This window comes from Stegostoma tigrinum, chromosome 4 (assembly GCF_030684315.1).
Source record: "Stegostoma tigrinum isolate sSteTig4 chromosome 4, sSteTig4.hap1, whole genome shotgun sequence".
Lineage (NCBI taxonomy): Eukaryota > Metazoa > Chordata > Chondrichthyes > Orectolobiformes > Stegostomatidae > Stegostoma > Stegostoma tigrinum.
The window spans coordinates 100,616,734-100,633,284 of NC_081357.1; the positions used below are offsets into that span (position 1 = coordinate 100,616,734).

The window sequence follows — 16,551 nt, forward strand, 5'->3', positions numbered from 1 at the left end:
GTCTCGCGCGTGGAGAGAGAGAGAGGTCTCGCGCGTGGAGAGAGAGAGAGGTCTCGCGCGTGGAGAGAGAGAGAGGTCTCGCGCGTGGAGAGAGAGAGAGGTCTCGCGCGTGAGAGAGAGAGTCTCGCGCGTGGAGAGAGAGAGGTCTCGCGCGTGGAGAGAGAGAGAGGTCTCGCGCGTGGAGAGAGAGAGAGGTCTCGCGCGTGGAGAGAGAGAGAGGTCTCGCGCGTGGAGAGAGAGAGAGGTCTCGCGCGTGGAGAGAGAGAGAGGTCTCGCGCGTGGAGAGAGAGAGAGGTCTCGCGCGTGGAGAGAGAGAGAGGTCTCGCGCGTGGAGAGAGAGAGAGGTCTCGCGCGTGGAGAGAGAGAGAGGTCTCGCGCGTGGAGAGAGAGAGAGGTCTCGCGCGTGGAGAGAGAGAGAGGTCTCGCCGTGGAGAGAGAGAGAGCCCGAGAGAGAGGTCTCGCGCGTGGAGAGAGAGAGAGGTCTCGCGCGTGGAGAGAGAGAGAGGTCTCGCGCGTGGAGAGAGAGAGAGGTCTCGCGCGTGGAGAGAGAGAGAGAGGTCTCGCGCGTGGAGAGAGAGAGAGGTCTCGCGCGGGAGAGAGAGAGAGGTCTCGCGCGTGGAGAGAGAGAGAGGTCTCGCGCGTGGAGAGAGAGAGAGGTCTCGCGCGTGGAGAGAGAGAGAGGTCTCGCGCGTGGAGAGAGAGAGAGGTCTCGCGCGTGGAGAGAGAGAGAGGTCTCGCGCGTGGAGAGAGAGAGAGGTCTCGCGCGTGGAGAGAGAGAGAGGTCTCGCGCGTGGAGAGAGAGAGGTCTCGCGCGTGGAGAGAGAAGAGGTCTCGCGCTGAGAGAGAGAGAGGTCTCGCGCGTGGAGAGAGAGAGAGGTCTCGCGCGTGGAGAGAGAGAGAGGTCTCGCGCGTGGAGAGAGAGAGAGGTCTCGCGCGTGGAGAAAGAGAGGTCTCGCGCGAGAGAGAGAGCCCCGAAGAGAGGTCTCGCGCGTGGAGAGAGAGAGAGGTCTCGCGCGTGGAGAGAGAGAGGTCCCCGGGAGAGAGAGAGAGGTCTCGCGCGTGGAGAGAGAGAGAGGTCCCTGAGAGAGAGAGGTCTCGCGCGTGAGAGAGAGAGCCGAGAGAGAGAGGTCTCGCGCGTGGAGAGAGAGAGAGAGGTCTCGCGCGTGGAGAGAGAGAGAGGTCTCGCGCGTGGAGAGAGAGAGAGGTCTCGCGCGTGAGAGAGAGAGGTCTCGCGCGTGAGAGAGAGAGAGTCTCGCGCGTGGAGAGAGAGAGAGGTCTCGCGCGTGGAGAGAGAGAGAGGTCTCGCGCGTGGAGAGAGAGCTGAGGTCTCGCGCGTGGAGAGAGAGAGAGGTCCGGGAGAGGCTCGCCGGGAGAGAGAGAGGTCTCGCGCGTGGAGAGAGAGAGAGGTCTCGCGCGTGGAGAGAGAGAGAGAGAGAGGTCTCGCGCGTGGAGAGAGAGAGAGAGAGGTCTCGCGCGTGGAGAGAGAGAGAGAGAGAGGTCTCGCGCGTGGAGAGAGAGAGAGAGAGAGGTCTCGCCGCGTGGAGAGAGAGACCGAGAGAGAGAGGTCTCGCGCGTGGAGAGAGAGAGAGAGAGAGGTCTCGCGCGTGGAGAGAGAGAGAGGTCTCGCGCGTGGAGAGAGAGAGAGGTCTCGCGCGTGGAGAGAGAGAGAGGTCTCGCGCGGTGGAGAGAGTCGAGAGAGAGAGAGGTCTCGCGCGTGGAGAGAGAGAGAGGTCTCGCGCGTGGAGAGAGAGAGAGGTCTCGCACGTGGAAGAGAGAGAGAGGTCTCGCACGTGGAGAGAGAGAGAGAGGGTCTCGCGCGTGGAGAGAGAGAGAGGTCTCGCGCGTGGAGAGAGAGAGAGAGGTCTCGCGCGTGGAGAGAGAGAGAGAGGTCTCGCGCGTGGAGAGAGAGAGAGAGGTCTCGCGCGTGGAGAGAGAGAGAGGTCTCGCGCGTGGAGAGAGAGAGGTCTCGCACGTGGAGAGAGAGAGAGGTCTCGCACGTGGAGAGAGAGAGAGGTCTCGCACGTGGAGAGAGAGAGAGGTCTCGCGCGTGGAGAGAGAGAGAGGTCTCGCACGTGGAGAGAGAGAGAGGTCTCGCACGTGGAGAGAGAGAGAGGTCTCGCGCGTGGAGAGGGAGAGAGAGAGAGGTCTCGCGCGTGGAGAGAGAGAGAGGTCTCGCGCGTGGAGAGAGAGAGCTCACGCGGGGGGAGAGAGAGAGAGAGCTCGCGCGGGGAGAGAGAGAGAGAGCTCACGCGGGGGAGAGAGAGAGCTCACGCGGGGAGAGAGAGAGAGAGAGCTCACGCGGGGGAGAGAGAGAGAGAGCTCACGCGGGGAGAGAGAGAGAGAGAGCTCACGCGGGGAGAGAGAGAGAGAGCTCACGCGGCGGGAGAGAGAGAGAGAGAGCTCACGCGGGGGGAGAGAGAGAGAGAGAGAGCTCACGCGGGGAGAGAGAGAGAGCTCGCGCGGGGGGAGAGAGAGAGAGAGAGCGCTCGCGCGGGGAGAGAGAGAGAGAGCTCGCGCGGGGAGAGAGACACAGAGTGCGCAGGGAGAGAGAGAGCTCACGTGGGGAGAGAGAGAGACAGTGAGTGTGAGAGTGTGAGACGGTGTCTGCAAGTGCATTTGACACACAGTACAATAAGCAACCCCTTCGTGTTTCTGTTTGACAAAACTCCCCAGAGCCCTATAATCGACTGTGTATGTCTTACCCTTGTTCATTCAATAACAATGCAACATCTCACATTTATTTAAATTAAATTCCATCTGCCACTCCCCAACTTGTTGACCTAATTGATCAAGATCTCTTTGTAACATTAGAAGATTTCTTCACTGCTTCGAGCACCACTGCTTGTGAATTGGATCTTCAATTATTTTGGGAAAGTCTATCATGCAGGTCTTCAAGTAGAGTGAAGATATAAATACTAAAGCAAGCTGACAATAAGGTCTGCCTGTAAAATTCGTCTTTGCTGGTGCATGTGCTGTCCACTATTGCCCCAAAAGAGGTGGCTAAATGATTGAACAATAAAAGGTAAGTACTTTAAATCAGAAACAAAAACAGTTCTAAAGAAATATCATGAATCTAAATGATTAACTTGGTCTCTCTCCACACATACGCTGTCTGACCTGCTGAGTATTTCCATCTTGACCTGTTTTTCATTCGAGTTGGCTGCAATTGGAAGCTAAGCTAGTGATTGTAATTCAACCCAAGATTATTATAACATCCATTTCTTACAACAGTCTGTTGCTAAAGACCAAGCTGCCAGCTTCAGAAATAGCGAAACACCCAGCAGAATAAATTTCTGATATAGCGATTCTCTAACATAGTAATAAAAAGAAGCACTCCCTACTATGCCGTACTATTCTTGGATTAATCGAAACTCTAAAGGGTGTCAGTCAATCTTACATGAAGAACTTTCTTCTTAAATAACGTAATGCCGGCTCTCATCAGGGTACTGAGTAGAGATCATCTGAAATGTCATTTAACTTCCAACATCAGAAAACATTTGAGTGTGTTTCACACATTCAATGAAATGAAGTTCGGTTCAGGAAGGGGGAAGAATATCCCAGTAGTTATACATAATTCCAGTACATTTCCTAGTAAGTCAGGACCCTTAATACACATGCTCATCCTGAAGACAAAATCTTAAATCGGCAGCTAGTAAGGAAAGACCTGGTTGCAAAGGCACAATGTCAAGGCAGAGGGAAAATAATTCAGAGCCAGAGAAAGCCCAAACATATAAGTATCCTTGCTTTCCTATGAGGCCAGCAGCAGCAGGAGCAGGAGTACTTCCCAGCTGTGTAATTCTTCCTCCCTTTTTGCCGACTCTCTTGAAACAGATGAGTTGTTAGATGCTAGTGTTGAAATGGGTATAGGAAGTTAAAAATTCTCTGCCCCTAATTTGGAGAGCAACAGGACAGATGTTATCTGTCACTATCAAAAACTGGTCTGCAGCTAAAATCAGGCCTGGGGTTGGAAAAGGATATATCAAGCTGCCGCCCCTCAAAACAGTTGGTCACATCTACAAATGGTTGGATTGTATTTTTTTTTAAAGTTTCTATTTGGGAAAGAAGTATTTTTGGTCTGGGTACTTTCTGAACTCAAGCAAATTACATTGATCAACTTTCCATCTAGAGAAGGTAAATAGAGGATGCAGAGAGGCTGCTGACAAGCAAAGATTGAGAGACCCTTGACTCGTTGACAGTTAAGTGGAAGGGAGAGGATTTCAAGAGAGAAGTGAGGGGAAGGGAATTAGGAGTGCGGGGGAAACCAGGACTTGACTTGTGGGGTGTGGAAGAGCTCTCCTGCTCTTCCTGGCAGATAAAGGAAAGTTTCACACTTACCTTGAAAGGGCCTTTTCTATCTGCCAACCTGTCGAGAAAGCCTCAGCATCTCTTCTCAGAACCCACTGAGCATGCATTCAGGAGAGTTTAGACATAATGGATCCCTGATTTTGCACCTCTTGCCTAGTTGCTTCATCCGCCTGCAAGTTAAAATCAGAAATGGTAGGAAAGAGTTGGGATCCAAGTGGGTAGGTTTATTGATAAAGTGCCATCACCCAGTTTCTGCTAGATGGGTTGGGCTACAATTACTACGGTTGTTGACTTGCTCACTAAGTTGGTAAGTTTGTTCGCAGACATTTTGTCACCATACTAAGTAACGTCATCAGTGTGCCTCCGGTGAAACGCAGGGTTCTGTACTACTTGCTACTTGTGTGTCTCGGTTTACTAGGGGCAGGGCAGGTGGTGGCATCACTTCCCGATTTGTTTCTTAGTGGTTGGTATATGGGGTCCAGCTGTACATGTTTATTAATGGAGTTCTGGTTTGAGTGCCAGGCCTCCAGGAATTCTCGTGCATGTCTTTTCTGGCTTGGCCTAGGATGGCTACATTATCACAGTCAACTTGATGTCCCTCTTTGTCCACATGTATTGAAATGCACATAGACAAAAAGGGACATTAAGTCAACTGGGACAATGTAGCCATCTAACACAAGCCAAACAAGGACACATACAAGAATTCCTAGAGGCCTGACACTCGAACCGAAACTCCATTAATAAACATGTACAGCTGGACCCTATATGCCAACCACTAAGAAACAAATTGGGAAGTGATGCCACCAACACCCCCCAGCAAACAAAGACACAAATAGCAAGCAGGACAGAACACTAACACTTCTCCGGAGGCATACTGATGATGTTACTTAGTATGGTGATGCAATGCCTGTCAAAAAACTTATCAGCTCGGCGAGCAAGTCAACAACCACAACAACAACCCAAGCTACAAATGTCCTCAAAAACTTTGTACAATTGCTAAGTTAGCGAGTTTGGAGAAGATTTGTAGCTCAGATTGAGGTTCTGGATGTGACTTTGCTCACTGAGCTGGAAGGTTAGTTTTCAGACGTTTCGTCACCATTCTAGGTAACATCATCAGTGAGCCTCCGATGAAGCGCTGGTGTTATGTCCCGCTTTCTATTTATCTGTTTATTGCTAAGTTTTTTGTATAACTTATGGGTTTCTCTAAGTATTTAGAAGTCCAAATGATGGCAGTTGTATTCAAAGAACACTATAGCTATGAACGAACAAAATCCCATGTAATCTGAACTTGACCCATGCACTTGCTTACCACTGGAATGAAACCAGATCCTGAGCTGTGATGTTATTCCACAATGAAGACACAGTCCGTATTCTTGGTCCAGCTGGTGCTGTCAGTCTTTCTGCCTGCCAGAACTGACTTTGTAAATGCTGCAAGGGAGGGAAAGAGGGCTAACAGGGAGAGGGTAAATTTGTAGCCAGGTATTGGTAACTTGAACCACATGCACAAAGCCTAGCCTCATTGGAAATCCAGTGTGTTAGTTACAAATTTTTTTCCCTCTGTTTATTATTTAGCTAAAATCTTTCATTTTCCAGCAATTAATTTAGAACAAGTCAGATCTAGGTAGCCCTCAAGCTCAGGGCAATTTTTCTTGTTGGCCATCTGGTTCTAATTGACTATCCAAAAAAAACGAGAAGTAGAGAACAATATGATGATCCAGTGTAAAACTGCATTTAAACTTTATATCTTAACCTAATGATTCACAAAGGCTTCACTAATTGCAGAGATTTGGACTAGCTATAAATAGAAAAATTATTTTTGCATGAATTTTGAACGAGTCAATTCAAATTTGATAAAAGAACCTGAAGAAAAATAGTGGGAACGTTACTTAAATCAAATAGAAGGGAGGTTAATGTTTATAGTATTTTTATTTCATGCTAATGAAAAGCAACAAGCCTTTGTTTTGACAGGATATTCATTGCTAAGTCACTGCTAAAAATTCAAGGGCCTAATTTCATGAAGAAAGACTGCATTTTGAGGTAATTTGCCTCTGCATTTTTCTTTAAAGTCCTGCTCATAATCAACTTTCCAAAATATTATTTCCACATCTCACTAACACAGATGAGATGAACGTGATCTGATAACAGCATAAGAATAAGATGAAACTTGGGACGTGGAAAAGTTTAATATGTTGTAAGGATGATTCTGCACCAATAGTTCCTGAAGTTCTCCAGGACGTTTCCTCTCTTCACTTCTGGCTGTGTTCTAGTCTAATTGAGAGGGTGTGATTGTTGTATGCAAGTCAATTCTCATGGTAACATATGACCAGCAGATATTAGATGAACCGTATTCTCTTTTAGCAAATCCTATTTTCATTTGAATGTCCACTTTAGGCAGGGTGTGCTTTTTTCATTCATTCAAAGAAGGTAGACATCCTTGAATAAATTAGCATTTATTGACTTAATTTCCCCTGAGAAAGTGGTGGCTGGCTGATTTCCTGAACCTCTGCTGTCCATTTGCCTGGTGAATCCAAAAGCTGAAAGGAAAGACATTCCAAACAATATTAGGCCAGATCTTGACAAGTGGCAATCTTCTGCAGTTTGACTTTTTGGTCCTTCATTTTTATGAAAGACGGGAGTTCTGCATTTCCGAGAGGAGATGATGATTAGGGATCCATCAGAAATGTGGACCTGTACTTCTATTCTGACTGGTCTTTTGTAATGCAGACTGTTGGTAGGGAGGGGAAGTAAAAACAGAAATAGTTGCAGAGAGGCAGGTATCTCAACACCAAGTCACCCTTTATTTACAGAGTCCTTTCCACTAATCCAGTTCCCTCAGAGGCAGCTCTCAGAGTGAACAGAACCTCTAACACACTCCTGTTTATCTCTGTCAGCCAGGGCTCCCCAATTGGGGCTGTCAATCTGGTCCAATTAGGGAATTTATAATCTGAGGTCCACAATCACGACATGCCTCCACCCGAGTCCAAGGACTAGGCTGTTTTTTATTTGCAGTCCCTCCTGCAGCATTTTAGCACAGGATCAGGTTCCTCCACTCTGCCTTGGATGCAGGCAGAGTGTAATGCGCAGTAGTTGCCTCTTATGCCTAGAGCATCTTCTTCATACAGCAAAGGCATCAAGGTAGCAACATCCACCACGACTATTGCAGATTCTGAGGTATCATGGGTTCCCAAACAGTCTAAAGGAAGTTGAGGAGCCAGACACATTTTGTTCCAGCCCCATTTGCATGTTTTCAGCTTTCATATCGTCCAAATGCTTGTCAGGGCCGCCATGCCTCCCTGAATTTTACATGTCACTGCATCTGATCTTGCATTGCCCATTGCTCTTACCCAAACAGGCCATTCCTGTGGTTCCTACAACAAATTTCATCCCCTGAAGTAAACTGTTTTTCTCACTTAAGAGGTTTGCTTCCAGCACTGGCATTCCTGGTGATGTTTCATCCTCTGCCACCAAGTCTGAAAAGATCAGATTTAACTCCATTGGAGCTATCCCTATAGTTGCAATAGGGTGGTCCGACAACCAAAGAGGAACCAGGACAGTATCAAGTGAAGCCGTAAGCTGTTTCTTTAAGCCTGCCTTCTAAAGTTTGGACTGCTCTTTCTGCCACACCATTGGATGATGAAAGGTATGGAGCAGTCCTTGTATGACAAATGTCATTTGACTTCAGGATGTGCTCAAATTTCCTGCTGGTGAATTAAGGCCTATTATCTGTGACCAACACTTCCAGGAGTCTCTTTATTTGATAAATGAACTCGATGCCTGGCCAAACAGTTTGAATGAGCGTTCAGAATGATTAAGAACATTGAGCCCATGAAAGAACCTGCATAGTCAACATGCAACAGAGTCCAATGTTTACCTGGACTGTCCCATGTCTGTGGGGGAGCTGCTGGCAGTAAGTTTTGTCCTTGTTGGCACTCTGGGCATTGCCTCATTGATGCAGCTATGTCTGTGTCCAGTCCTGGCCACTTGACATAGCTTCTCACCATCATCATTTTAGGAACCCCTGGATGACCCTGGAGTGCAACCAGTAATCGAGCAGCTACTTTGCTAAGGATATTCACAGTTGCTCTCTATGATACTATGCTGTCCTTTACTGTGATCTGGTCGCTCTGAATCCAGAAAGGTTTCAATTCTAGTTGTGACAGTCATTTGGCTTACCCCACCACCACCAGCTCTTTCGGTTTACCATCCCAGAGAGAAATTTTCTTCCTCTCTATCCTGGAAGGGCAATACCCAGTTTTAACACAGTGCCCCTCTTGTACTGAACCGACTCAAACATCCTTTCCTCTTCCACCTTGCCAAGGCCATTCAGGATCTTACACACTTCAATCAAGTCATCCTTCACTTTCCTAAACTCCACTGGAAAGAAGCCCAGCCTGTCAAACCTAACCATTTAAGTCAATGCACTCATTCCAGGTTTTAATTTATAAAACCTCTGAATTTCTTTCAATGTATTTACATCCTTCTTTAAATAAGGAGAGACCAAAACAGCACAACGTATTGCAGATATGACATCACTAATGCCCTGAATAACTGAAGCATAACATCCTCAATTTGTTCATTATGTTAACGTTCAATTCATTTTCATCATATAACATAGCATCCCACAAGTCTTCTTGATTATGTCCAGTTGAAATGTCAAGCTTTCCTGCTCCTCTGATGCTGGTTGGCTCGCTGTGTTCATCCAGCTTCACACCATGTTATCTGAGATTCTCCAGTATCGCAGTTCCTACTATCTCTGGGTTGATGATTCCTTCGCCTTCCAATTTCTGCCTCTACTTTTGCCCATTGGGGAAATGGTAGGGGGCAGGCCTTGCAGAATTGCTTCCTGGTCAACATGCAAGTTGGCCTTGGCTCCTTTGAGGGTCCCTTGATCTACTTGAAAAATTTCCAGGTATTTAATTAGGGCTTCACTCAGGCAGCCATTTTCTAATCGAAGAATGTGGAGCCAATCTAGGTGAATCTTTCTTAACCAAGTTTATCCCATCAAGCTTGTGTCTCAAGTTTTTTACTATAATCAGTGGTAACTGAACTAGCTACTTTTCAAGAGAGACCGGAACCACAGTTATATCTTTCATCTGTAAAGGCTCCCCTGTATGGGATCTCAGTCTTGCCGAGGTATTGCGGAAACTTAAGAGTTGGAGTCCAGCGCGAATTTTGTTAAAGAGATAGTAAAAACTGCAGATGCTGGAGAATCTGAGATAAACAAATTGTAGAGATGGATGAACACAGCAAGCCAAGCAGCATCAGAGGAGCAGGAAGGCTGACATTTCAAAGGGTTTAGGTTCCTGCTCCTCTGATGCTGCTTGGTGTGCTGTGTTCATCCAGCTCTACACCTTGTTATCTTGAATTTTCGTGAAAAGAATGGTTCAGCAATCTTTGAAACAGCCATGTTAGTATCAACCTCCACTAGAACCAAGTGACCACTTAACCAGATGTTTATTTTGACTGGTTCTGATTTGAATGTTGCTCAGCAATTTAAATTTCCAAACCAAAAGTAAGCAGACTTTCCAGGCTGTGCACTGTCCTGGATACTGGCCTATGAGTTCTCTTACTCCATTTAGATCTAGTTGGGCTCTTTTACTGCTTCAAGTCCACATGCCTGCATCAACTACAATGGATCCTGAAGAAAATTTTAATGATTTGGCTGAGGCTTGGTTTTGTTTTGAGGTTTTGCTCTGGGCTGACCTAGTGTCCCTCTGTTTAGGATATATCCCGAGTAAAGCTTTGCAATCCAAGTGAAGTTCCCCAAGCTCAGTTGGGCTGGCAATGGCGTTCACTTCCACTGGAATATCGTGCAATTTATACGCTCCACCCACCCCATTTTCCAATAATAAAGCCAGTTTGCCAGTTTTTCAAACAGTGCCTGTTTGAAGTCCAGTTGGGTTTTAGCTGATAGGTGCTCTTGTATGGTTATGTCATTAATCCCATTTATCAAACAGACTCTCAGCATCTAATTAAAGATCAAACCAAAGTCACATGCCTCTGGCAGTCATCCTAACCTAGGCAAAAATCCCAATATTCTCAAATCTCCAATTGCCAAGTGAAACTGATAACATCTCAGAATTACAGGAGGCTTGAGATCATAATATTCCTTAATTAAATCTGTCAACTTTTCATAGATTTCACTATCTGATACCTCAAGGGAAAGTTACGCTCCTAATAACTGAAAAGATATGAGCCCACAAGCTACGAGGAGGATTACTCATTGCTCTTCATCTGCTCAAAAGTCATTTGCCCAGAAAAATAATGCAATCTTTCCACATACTGGGCCCAGTCTTCGATGACAGGATTGAATGAGTTGAGATTCCAAAATAATGGCATGATGTAGAAACGCTTCCCCCACCTCAGAGAAGACTGGTGCAAGTGAATTCTTTCAGTGGAATGTTTGCATGCTTGTCGCCACTGAAATAACTCCACATGGGCCAGTATCCTGTCACCATGTCACCCTTTATTTAAACATGCCAAGTCCTTGACTCTGATCCACCTTCTCCAGGGCCAGCTCTCAAAGTGACCAGAACCTCTGACACTCCTGCTTTTATCTGTCAGCGAGCGTTCTCTGTTTGGACCAGATTAACAGCCCCAATCAGGGAACTCATATTGTGAGGTCTACCTGGCTGACCTCATTACGATCACACAAAACACATGTCATCGAGTCATACAGCATGGAAACAGACCCTTCAATTTCCCAAACTGAACTCATCCCACCTGCCTACACTTGGCCCATATCCTTCCAAACTTTTTTTATTCATGTACTTATCAAAATATCTTTTAAATATTGTAACTGTACCTGCATCAAACACTTCCTCCAGAAGTTCATTCTTCATGCATTCTCACTAAAAAAAAACTGCCCCTTGTCTTTTTAAATCTTTCTCTTCTCACCTTAAAAATATGCCTTAGCCTTGAAAACCCCCATCATCAGGAAAAGACACCTGCCATTCATCTTATCCATGATTTTAGAAACATCTACAAGATAACCCCTCAACCTCCTATGCTCCAGATCTTTCATCCCAGTCAGCTACTAAACTCTGAAATTTAAAGGTCCTGTCAGTTACCTTAAAGTTGCTGTCAAACAAAAAACAAGTACACAAAGTAGTTTGGTAAGATGCAAGACGGCACAGGGGCCAGCTATGAGATACAGTTTTTACAGCATACTGGGTGGGAGAAATTGGGTCCGGCCATGAAGGGTGGGCCTTGCATCTAGGGGCTTCTGGTCCTGCAGCAGTGAAGGGATACCAATAGTGGGAGTCAGAATTTCTACTTCTGACCTGCTCTTGTAGCCACAGTACATCTATGACTACTTCATCATTAGTTTCTATGCTATGGTTACCTGAGGAGTCATGAATGATGATGAACATCGTGCAATCATCCTTACTCTGATATTATAATGGAGGAAAGGTTAATGAAATTGAAGATGGTTGGGGCCAGGCCACAGCCCTAAAGAATTACTGCATTGATGACCTTGGACTGATATGATGGATCTCCAACAACCCAACTGTCTTTTTTGTGCTAGGTATGACTCCTACCAGTGGGGTTTCCCCTCCAATTCTCATTGATTTTAGTCTTGCTTTTGAGTTCTGGTCAACTTTTTCAACTTCTATGCAGCATTCCCAAATACCTTTGAGAATGCTGAATAAGATTATTGGAGTTATAGGAACAAGGTGAAATAAGTCTAAGATGCTCTACTTCTTTTTGAAACATCTGGATTAGCACTTTTTTGTATTATGGAGAGGATGGAAAAAATACTAGACTACATTCCTTGAATCCTCTATCTGGAATTTGTAATGTATACCTGATCATCTATTGTTAATGATTCACATAATTATTGTAAAAACTTGAATATGACACCTCTTCCAAGACAGTTTACTCTCCAGTTATGGGAAGAGCTCCCAAAAAAAACTTGGGAACTGGAACTCATTCTAAAGTATGTCTATATTAAAGAAAAATATTTTAGATAGCTAAACATTATTAAAGAAAATACAAACAGTTTAGATGTAATGTTAAACTGGAGGAAAAATCTCAATGATAAGACAGGAAGGAAGTACAAAACTCAATATGTCCCAAATCTGTCAAAGCCAACTTCCAATCAAATTTGAAACAAAAACATAAATTGGCTGGAAAAGCTCTGCAGGTCTGGCAGCACCTGTGGAGAGAAATCAGAGTTAATATTTCAGGTCAGTTGACCCATTCTCAGAAGGGTCCTCAGTTCCGATGAAGGATCACTGGGCTGCAAACGATAACTCTGATTTCTCTCTACAGATGCTGCCAGACTTGCTGAACATTTTCATCAATTTCTGTTTATGTTTCTGATTTACAGCATCCCTTTTTTTTGGTTTTCATGTCAAATTTGTACAGATGACCCTTACAATCCAGAAAAAAAATGCAAGAAAAACTTATTTATATATTGAACAAAAACAGAAATTGTTGAAGAAACTCAGCAGGTCTGGTAGCATCTGTGGAAAGAAAACTGATTAAACGTTTTGAGTCCTGGCACCTTCTTCAGAACCTTCCTTCTGAATTTAAATGTGACACAGGAGATACTATGATAAAACTGGCAGAAAGCTTGCCATAGTTGAAGTTTGTGAGAATCAGATCAGCTGATCCAAACTTTCAAGGTCCAGGAGACATATATATTCAGGTATGTGGGTAAATCATACAAAGGTTACCCAGTGGACAAAATGTCAATGAAAGATTGAGTATTCAAGGAATATGAATATCTCATTGTTGAGAAGAAATGAATATATTTATCAAGGTCTCTCAGAGAGATAGTTGATACTTCACACTAAAGGTGGAGACAATTCAGCAAGGATTTCTAAAGCTAATCAAAGGTTTGCACAAATTGAAGCAGAATTACATTCTGCTGAACCCATCAGCTCAAAAACTCTCAGAAAAATTCCTGATCTTTTAAAAGGGAACGGTAGATCACAGTTAGACAGTATGATTAAAAGTGAAGTCACGTCACCAGTGACAGAACTCACGTAATGATGCTCAGGGCTAGTAACTTCACAAGGATGGCTCAAGTTACTGTGGTGCATCAGTGAAGCTGAGAACTAGGAGGGTGGCACATTTAACGTTGTGGTCATGCTACAGTTTAAGACCAGGTAAGCAGAGAAGAAATGAGTGACCATTAGCAATCTACAAAGGCCAGGCATGTGGTGCAGGAATCCTGAGTCTACCTTGTTCACTAAGTGGTTTTCACTTTGGATGCTGGCAAGGGTAATGGATCAGCAGGAGGAAAATATTAATAGCCAAACCGGGGCACTGAAAATGGCTCAGTTTCACCTCTGGCAAGATTCTGAGGATTTTAGAAGAAGAACTTGAGGACAATAGTGGTCGTCAAATCAGTAGTTAGGGGAACAGACAGGCATTTCTATAGCTGCAGATGTGACTCTAGGGTGCTGTCATAGCATCCCTACAGTGCAGAAACAGGCCCATCAGCCCAATAAGTCCACACTGACGCTCAGAGCATTCTACCCAGACCCATTTCCCCCCCTTTAACCCACACATCCCTGACCACTATGGACAATTTAGCATGGCCAATTTATCTAGGCTGCACATCTTTGGACTGTAAGAGGAAACTGGAGCACTTGGAGTAAACCCACGCAGACACAGGAAGGATGTGCAAACTCCACACAGTATCACAGGAGGGTGGAAATGAACCTGGGTTCCTGGAGCTGTGAGGCAGCAGTGCTAACCACTGAGCCACTGTGCCTCTCCTATGTTGCCTCCCTAGTACCAGGATCAAGAATGCCACAGATGTATTGCTGGATATCCTTTAGCATGAGGGTGAACAGCTCAGAGACCATGATCTACATTGGCACCAATAATGTAAGAGGGATGAGGCAGAGAAAATAGAGTTTAGGGAGCCATGCATGGAACTGTAGACAAGACCTCAAAAGCAGAGAGTAGGAATAAGTGGATCAGTCTCAGGTTGATCAGCTTTAACCTGTGGGATGCTGTAAGGATCAGTGTTTGGGCACCAGCTGTTCACAATCTATCAATCATTTGAACATTGGGGCCAAATATAATATTTCCAAGATTGCAGATGATCCAAAACTTGGTGGGAATGAGAGTCATGAGGAGGATGCAAAGAAACTTCAAGGGGATTTATACAGTCTGAGTGAATGGACAAGAGTATGCAACATGGAATATAATGTAGTTAAGTGTGAAGATATACACTTTGTTACGAGCAGTGGAATTGCAGTGATATTTTCAATGGTGAAAAATTTTAGTGTTGATGTCCAAAGGGATATAGATATGCTTGTTCATAAATCACTAAAAACAAGCAAGTGCTGGAAGCAATTTTAAGGCAAACACAATTTTAGCCTTTATCACAAGCTAATGCAAGGATAGAAGCAAAGCAGTGTTGTTTGAATCGTATAGAATAGTGATTATATCACAACTGTGGTATTGCATGCAACTCTGTTCTCCCTCTCTAAGGAAAGATAAAATTGCCATAGTAGTAGCGCAGGAGAAGCTCCCAGATTGATAACTTGCATGCTGAGACTACCCTAGAATAAAAGGAATAGGAGTAGAAGTACACAAATTGGCCCTCAAGCCTTCTCCACATTCAGTAAGATCATGGCTAATTTTTGAGTTTCAAATTCCACATTTCCATCTATCCTTTAATAACCTTTAATTCCCTTGTCGAACAAGGCTCTATCCATCTTCCTTAAAAATATTCAATGTCCCTGCCTCTACCACCTTCTGAGGCGAAGAATTTCAAAGCTGCACAACCCTCAGAGAAAACGTTCTTTTCATTCATCCTGGAAGGGCAACCCCAGTTTTAAAACAGTGCTCCACCAGTACTGAATTGGCACAAACATCCTTTCCTCTTCCATCTTGCCAAGACAATTCAGGATCTTATAGACTTCAATAAAGTCATCCTTCATTCTTCTAAACTCCAATGGAAAGAAACCCAACCTGTCAAACTTAATCACATAAGAGAACCCACTCATTCCAGGTATTAATGCAGTAAATCTCTGAACTGCCTCCAATGTGTTTACATCCTTCCTTTGATAGGGAGGCCAAAAAATTGCACAATGTATTGCAGACGTGATATCACCAACATCCGGTATAACTGAAACATAACATCCTCACTGTTATGTTTGATTTATTCCATACAAAGCATAGCATTCCACTCGTCTTCTAGATTACATGTTGTACATGCACAATAACTTTTTGTGGTTTATGCACCAGAACATACTAATCCCTCTGCACCTCAGAATTCTGCAATGTTCTCTGTTTAGGTAACACTCTGCTTCTTTATTCTTCCTGCCAAAATGAAAATCACCACATTTTTCTACATTATACTCCATTTGTCAGGTCTTTGCCCATTCATTCAACCTCGCCAAATCCACATGCAAGTTCCTTTTCTCTTCTTCACAACAAACATTCCTACCTATCGGGTGTCATCTGTGATCCAAGTCATTGATATAAATTGTAAAAAGTTGATACTCCAGCACAGATCACTTGTCTCATCCTACCAGTCAGATAAAGATTGTTTACGCGTACTGTTTCCTGCCAGCCAAACCTCTATCCATGCTAACATGTTACCCCGCCACACTGAGGCTTTAGTTTCCACATTAATGTTTGACATGGTACATTGTTAGATGACTTCTAGAAATCCTAGTATGTTTACTAGCTCGCCTTCATTCACAATATATGCTACTCCTTGAAAGAACGTGAATAAATTAGCTAAACATAATTTCCCTTGATGATATCAAGCAGACGCTTCTGAAACACGTTTTTCTAAGTGTGAAGCCATAAATGCTTTAGTGATCAATTCTAACACATTCCTGTAAGATCGAGTAGACTGGATTCTTGGGTGTCTAGTTGAATAAGCAGTGATCTCATAGAAATTTACAAAACTTTTAAAAAGGTACCAGGCATATGCAGAAAGAGTGGCTCTCCTGGCTGAGGTCTACAATCATGGGACATAGTTCTAAATGACTTTTATTGAGAATGAGATGAGAAGGAACTTAGTCATACAGAGGGTGGCAAATCTCTAGAATTCTCTGGAAACATTCTGAGAGAGCTAAGACTCTGCCAACATCTGCTTTTGGATGCATTGTGTGTAATGAACTGGATACAAACAAGGGGAACAGGTTGATCCTCGTATGTTTCCAGACATGACAATTTTCCATCCCTCCCTGTCCCACTCTGATATCTCTGATGATTTAGGAATGAGTTGAATTCTTATTTACTTATTGCAAGCTAATCGTTTTTCAC

The 16,551-nt window shown here is 44.5% G+C and overlaps 1 protein-coding gene across 1 annotated transcript in view; it reads right to left on the bottom strand.

The window, feature by feature from the left end:
• Positions 1-4,352: 4,352 nt before the first annotated feature.
• The window catches only part of lrrc1 (leucine rich repeat containing 1), a 228,879-nt gene continuing 216,680 nt past the window's right edge, over positions 4,353-16,551 (bottom strand). The window contains exons 21-22 of the mRNA XM_059645575.1: positions 5,615-5,754; positions 4,353-4,475 (exon numbers count right to left, since the gene is read on the bottom strand). Coding sequence (XP_059501558.1) covers positions 4,391-4,475; positions 5,615-5,754 — 225 coding nt within the window. The 3' untranslated portion in view covers positions 4,353-4,390. The remainder of the gene's footprint in view (positions 4,476-5,614; positions 5,755-16,551) is intronic.